The sequence below is a fragment of the Terrapene carolina genome, unplaced genomic scaffold, assembly GCF_002925995.2.
Source record: "Terrapene carolina triunguis isolate 2854851 unplaced genomic scaffold, T_m_triunguis-2.0 Scaffold310, whole genome shotgun sequence".
NCBI classification, from domain to species: domain Eukaryota; kingdom Metazoa; phylum Chordata; order Testudines; family Emydidae; genus Terrapene; species Terrapene triunguis.
Genome location: NW_020664661.1, coordinates 5,221,559 through 5,227,558, shown reverse-complemented (window position 1 = coordinate 5,227,558; position 6,000 = coordinate 5,221,559). Strand labels below are relative to the sequence as shown.

General features: G+C 49.4%; 1 protein-coding gene across 1 annotated transcript in view; it reads right to left on the bottom strand.

The window, feature by feature from the left end:
• Window positions 1-6,000, bottom strand: part of PIK3AP1 (phosphoinositide-3-kinase adaptor protein 1) — a 73,679-nt gene that overhangs the window by 14,884 nt on the left and 52,795 nt on the right. Inside the window, exon 9 of the mRNA XM_024218759.3 lies at window positions 1,362-1,457. Coding sequence (XP_024074527.2) covers window positions 1,362-1,457 — 96 coding nt within the window. The remainder of the gene's footprint in view (window positions 1-1,361; window positions 1,458-6,000) is intronic.

Here is a 6,000-nt window from a genome sequence, read left to right as displayed (position 1 = left end):
GGGGGACTCCCTGCCCTGCAGATGTGCCCCGGCTAGTGGGGGGAGGGAGAGGGAGCGGGGGGAGAGAGAGAAGGGGGGCGGCCAGGGCTTCAGCCGGGAAGGCTCCGCGCCGCTCCAGTCGGCGGGGAGGGAAGGACGCGGGCTGCCCTGCCGGGCTTGCTGCAGGGCACTCCCGTCCTCCACGCTGCTGCCCCCTACAGGGCAGCCGGAGCGGAACAACAACAACAACAAAAAAGCAGCCGTGCCGCCCTAGGATTGGGCAGAATGCCGCCTCCTACAAGCTGCCGCCCCAAGCACCAGCTTGCTCGGCTGGTGCCTGGAGCCGGCCCTGCATTCACACTCCTGCTTGCCACAAACTAATTGTCAGCGTAGACAAACCCTTAGTTGCTGGTGATGTGAGAGAGGGATATAATCCAGACTGGCTCTCAGGGCCCAGGCAGAGTTCGCAGGGATGCTAGTTAGGAAAACCTGAGCATGTTTGATATGAAACCTGGAGCCCCATTATGCCATTTCCACAGAGTAGAACCCCTTCTGGAGCATTGTACGTGCAGAAACCATATGGGCCAAAAGCTTTCAAGACAGGTACCTCAATTAAGCACCTAGCAGAGGTCTGGTCTGAGAGGTTCTGGACACCATCCTTTCCCACTGAAGTCAATGCAGAGGCCACATCCCTATCTACACAACCAGGTAGTTGAGGATAACAACTAGCCATCTCTTAGTCAGAACTCAAACTCCTCCCCCAGGCAGATCTGCACTCGGGCACCTTTAGGGGGGCTGATGTCCTCTTAACATGGAGAGCAGAAGGCCACAGAAAGGCGAGTGTATACAGGAGAACCTCCCTGTCTGAATATTCACGTCACTTAATAAGGGGGGAGGGGATAGAACCAACACCGGATCTTACTCTGAGTTAAAACACAAATCAAGTTGGTTATATATATAGAGAGAGAGATATACCTATCTCATAGAACTAGAAGGGACCTTGAAGGTCATCAAGTCCAGTCCCCTGCCTTCACTAGCAGGACCAAGTACTGTCCCTGACAGGTTCCCCCCAAATCCCTAAATGGCCCCCTCAAGGATTGAACTCACAACCCTGGGTTTAGCAGGCCAATGCTCAAACCACTGAGCTATCCCTCCCCCCTGTGACCCTGCAGATACGTGAACCACCTTCCCTGCTGTACTGAACACTTTGCAGCAGATGGGGAAAATACCCAGTGCAGCGGAGCCATTCACCTTGAGCACTGAGGATTTGCTTCAATCCTTACAGAGCAGGACAAAATCTCAAACAGAATTTATTTTAATTAACCATAGCCCCCACACACCCCCACCACTTCCACTCTCCATCCCCGCCCCCCAGCTCTCACCTTCTAAAAATTTGCGGATCATAGAGTCTTTTATATTCAGAGAAAGCTGGTCTCTAGCGACTGGGGCTTCGGGTTTTGACTGAAGCATCTCTACATCTGGAAGAACAATTGGGAAGAGTAATCCGTTAACTATGTCTTCAACCACACCGTGTTTTCCATTAGCTGTTCACAAACCCAATATGATTAGCGGACCTGAGATTTCTGAAACACCCAGGCCCACTGACCAGTCACTCGACTTTAGGATGGACAATTTGGACAATTCCAAGCACAAGTATTTGCCTCAAGAGATGATTGTGGGGCTAAGTCCCAGTAAGACTAGTGAGAGTTCCATGCCTAGTCTGAAAGGAGAATGTACCGCATTGTATCCAGTCTAAAACCATGTCTACACTACGGGGACTCTAGCACCATAGCTACATTGTGTAGATGCAGACTGTGGCAATGGGAGGGGTTTTTCCATCACTGTAGGAACACCACCTCCCCGAGCGACAGTAGCTAGCACAACGGAAGTTAGGTCAGCATAGCTATGGCACTCCGGGGTGTGGATTTTTCACACCTCTAAGCACCGTAGCTATGACAACCTCCATTTTAAGTACGGATGAAGCCTAATACCCCGCACTGGAACAGTAGAGCAGTGACACTACAATTACGTCTAAATTCTAACCCTGTCTTTATTTGCCCATAACTTCCCAACACTTTCACCTTTCAGACTGAAATTTCCAGGTGTTGTTCCTGCCTGGAGGAGACTAGTGTATAGAAAGGTTCAGCTGTTTAACATGAAGGCAGATATGCTATTCCCACCGAACAAGTTTTGTGTGATGCTCTGCAGCTGAAATGGCTGGAGAGGAAATTAAGACTGTAAGCTGTTTAGGATAGATAGAGACTGTCTTTACTACAAATCTATACAGCAGTTAGTACAATGGACCCCCAGTGTGGTTGGAGCCTCTAGCTGCTAGCAAACCTGCAGGGGATGGGGGCAGTGCCAGGGGGTAAGGAAAGGCCTCAGGAAAAGCCAGTAAGGTCTAAAAGGGAACAGACCTTGACTGCTGACTAGAGGGTCCCTGAGCCAGAACCTGGAGTAAAGGGTGGATCCGGGTTCTCCTGCCAGCCACTGAGGAAGTTGCACTCTGCGGCAGTGAATGGGAAGACTGCCCAGGATTGCTGAAGGAAGGGGAAAACATGTAGAGTGACCTGGCTGGAGAGCCAAGTCACAAAGAGGCAGCAGCAGCAGCTCATGGAGCAAGAGTGGGGCTTCTGACCCAGAGAAAGAGGTGGAGAGACGGCGTGCAACCATGGGAAGGGTGTTGACCTTGCATGCTATATCCCTGAGTGACCAGGAGGAGGCGCCATCCTAGCAGGGAGTGGAGCACCCTGCCACAGACTCCTATTTAGGGAAGCATGTGAGCACATTCTTCCGGGCTTTGCTGATCAGGGATGAACTTTAAGAATGTTAAGCAAGTGCTTTAACTATTACAGGCCCCATCTGTGGAAATGCATGTTTTGCTCAAGGTTGGTTTTACTGTGGCCAAGTTATAAGCCTCTGAAAGTCGCTCTCTGCTCAGTACGTTTTGCACAGGGTTTCTGCCAAGTTCCTCAAGTGTGCAGCTAAGGAAGGCCATTGCTGTACAGGCAGAGGCGAACAACAGATTGAGTAGTGGAGAGTTCAGTGAAGGTGCCGACAGGGCGTTGAGGATTAGCTACTGTTTGGAAGACACTTTGGGCTGCTCAGCTGGAGTTGGCTATACACGTCCAATGTTTCAGCATTAGAGCACATGTCTTTGTACAGAAACTTGTCATTTTTATCCAAGTAATCAATAATTTTAACAGACTGGTATTTACAACTTATACAATCAGGCATGAACCAAGCCATTGATGTATGGATTTCGGAGTGGAGTAGACAGCGTTGGGAGTGCAAAATTCCTTTCCTTCTCTGCATAGAAAACAAAGAGACAGTCTCATGTTCCCCTTTTTTTTCAGTGCTCTGCAGAATCATTAGACCAGCACAGTAACAGGAAGTTGGGGAGTTTTCTATTGCGTAGCCAAATCTTTTCACCATGTAGCGTCAACTACCAGAGATAACTACTGTATAAGAAGGCTACTGCTTTTCTGGGTAAAATCGATCTATCTAGCTAATAAGTTGTCAATCTATTTCAGACAGAGAAAATCTTATACCAAGGGATCACTGTTACACTTGGTTAGTGAGTGACCCATGGTAGAAACCAGATCTGCTTTATGGGGCATTAGCCAGGATTAGTTAACAACTCACTAATCCCACCAACTGCCTGTAGGGTATGTGTTCCGTTTATGGGCTGTTCTTTTTTTCCTTTCCCAGTAGAAGGCCAAGCTGATTTACTCAGTGAAGTAGACGAAGGGGTTAGTGGCGAGATCACAGGGAACTGCAGACACTGACTGGGGGAAGAGAGATTAGCTTCCCGGATGTAGGCAGGCCCTTGGGCTTGCCTGACAGGCAATTACCACATCATTGTCTCCTGGCACACAGATCTGCCTTGTATAAAGATTACACCTATTAATGTTCTACCCATGTCACCAGATCGAGCTGAAGCCTTGGACATCCCCTAGATGGATTATCTATTCCCCTTACCTCATCAGAAATGAGACTCTGGGGCAGGGATTAGGGGGAGAAGAGTCACCCACAAAGTCTGGGGCTCACAGCCAGGTGCCCAGCAATAGTTTGCAAGTGACCCTAGGTTTGCTTGAGCTAATCAGGGGACCTAGGGTGAAGGATCTTGTGGTGTGAAGCCAACAGGGAAAGGAGAGGCCATGCTGGAATCTCAGGTGTCATGCTACGTAGGATTTAAGATAAAAGACAGCCTTCTGATTTCCCTTCCCATTCTGTGCAGCGACTCGAGATTTCATGTGGGTTAACAGCTTCTCACTCAGCCAGTAGAGCCTTGGACCTTCTGGACGTTCAGTCACTGCCCCTTGGTCTTAGAGACACCAACTATACACATGGGCTGCCTCAGTGCATGGCTGCACTTGCCTTTTATGTTAGCACGTAAAGAAACCCCTGCCCCCTTCTCCATTAAGTCTTCAGACACACTTGTGGTCAGCTATTACCGAGCACACACAAAGCCAGCTGTGTTCAGAGGTCAGTTCTCTATTACTTAACACAAAGACTTCCGTGTTTTGTCATAATCCCACCCCAGAATTTTAAAGCAGTTACATTTTGTGCATTTTGTACATTTTGGAGGAGGGATAGCTCAGTGGTTTGAGCACTGGCCTGCTAAACCCACAGAAGTGAGTTCAATCCTTGAGGGGGCCATTTAGGGAACTGGGGTAAAAATCTATCTGGGGATTGGTCCTGCTTTGAGCAGGGGGTTGGATTAGATGACCTCCTGAGGTCCCTTACAACCCTAATAAAAAAAAAATTCCCTTTGTTCACCTGAGGAAGACAAGAAGGGTGCAGTTCTGTGCACTACCTACAATCTGTAGACACAGGTTAGAAAAACCTTGTCTATGCAGGGGGAGGGGGATGGAAATAACACAGCTCACTACGTTGGGAAAAGACAATGTGAGCAGCTAACAAAATCCACTCTTAGAAAAGATTCAGGGGTTCTGAAACCGCGTTCTGCACTTCATGGCACAATCATTTAAAAGCTGCTGTTCCAGCAGTGTCCCTTCCAGAGGGGGCTTGCAAGATTAACTATTTAACTCTCTAAAGCATGAAGCTCTGGCTGCATTAGTTCCTGAACCTGGATGCTCTATGGTTAAGGTAACAGGGCTGGGAATCAGGCAAACAATCTGGTGCCCCAGATCTTTGTCCAAGGTCACATGCACACAGCAACAGAGGGAAAGTGACATGGTTATTTACCCATCTAAAATAGAGTTAATGCTCCTCAGGTGGCCGGAAGCAGGGGTACCAGAACAAGGAGGACCAGGGGGCCATGCTCCCTCCACTTTTTACCGGACGTAAGGGCAAGCCACAGGAGGATGGTGCGGGAAGGAGTGAGTGGTGCCTCGGGGGAAGAGGCGGTGCAGGGGCAGGGTCTTGGGGGAAGGAGTGGGGCGGGGTGGGACCTCGGGAGGGATGGGTGACATGGAGGTGGGGCCACAGTTCGGGTGCCTGTGGTCCCCCCACTTTTAGGGTGCTTTGGCTGCTCCTGGCCGGAAGATTGCAGTTTGTTAAATGCACTGAAGTCAGTGGATGCCAGGCCCTAGAGAGGGGCAGAGTGTTATTTGAGTAATTGCTAGAGGGGGAAAAGGGGGCTTTATGGCTGCAGACAGTAGTGTTAAAACAATTTGTACAGTGGGGGTGCTGAAAGCCATTGAACCAAACCGTTAACTCTGTTTATGATGGAAACCACTTCAAGCCAGGGGGTGCTCCCACACCCCCAGCACTCCTAGTTCCAGCACCCTTGGCTGCAAACAAAAATAAGTGTCATAATTAGCAAGTCAAAATGTGGGTCACAGAACTATCTAGCCGAGGAAGTAAATGCCTTCCCCTGGCTGGGAACAGAGTGAACAGAGTCAAGAAACACATAGCCTTGGAGGAGGGCAGAAGTTCCCTATAGCTTCCTCCTACAAGTATATCATTGCTCTCCTTATTGGTTCAGAGACTGGAATAAAACGTAACAAATCTCCACCTTCACGCTCCAGTCGGTCGTCACTGAGCTGCATGTGC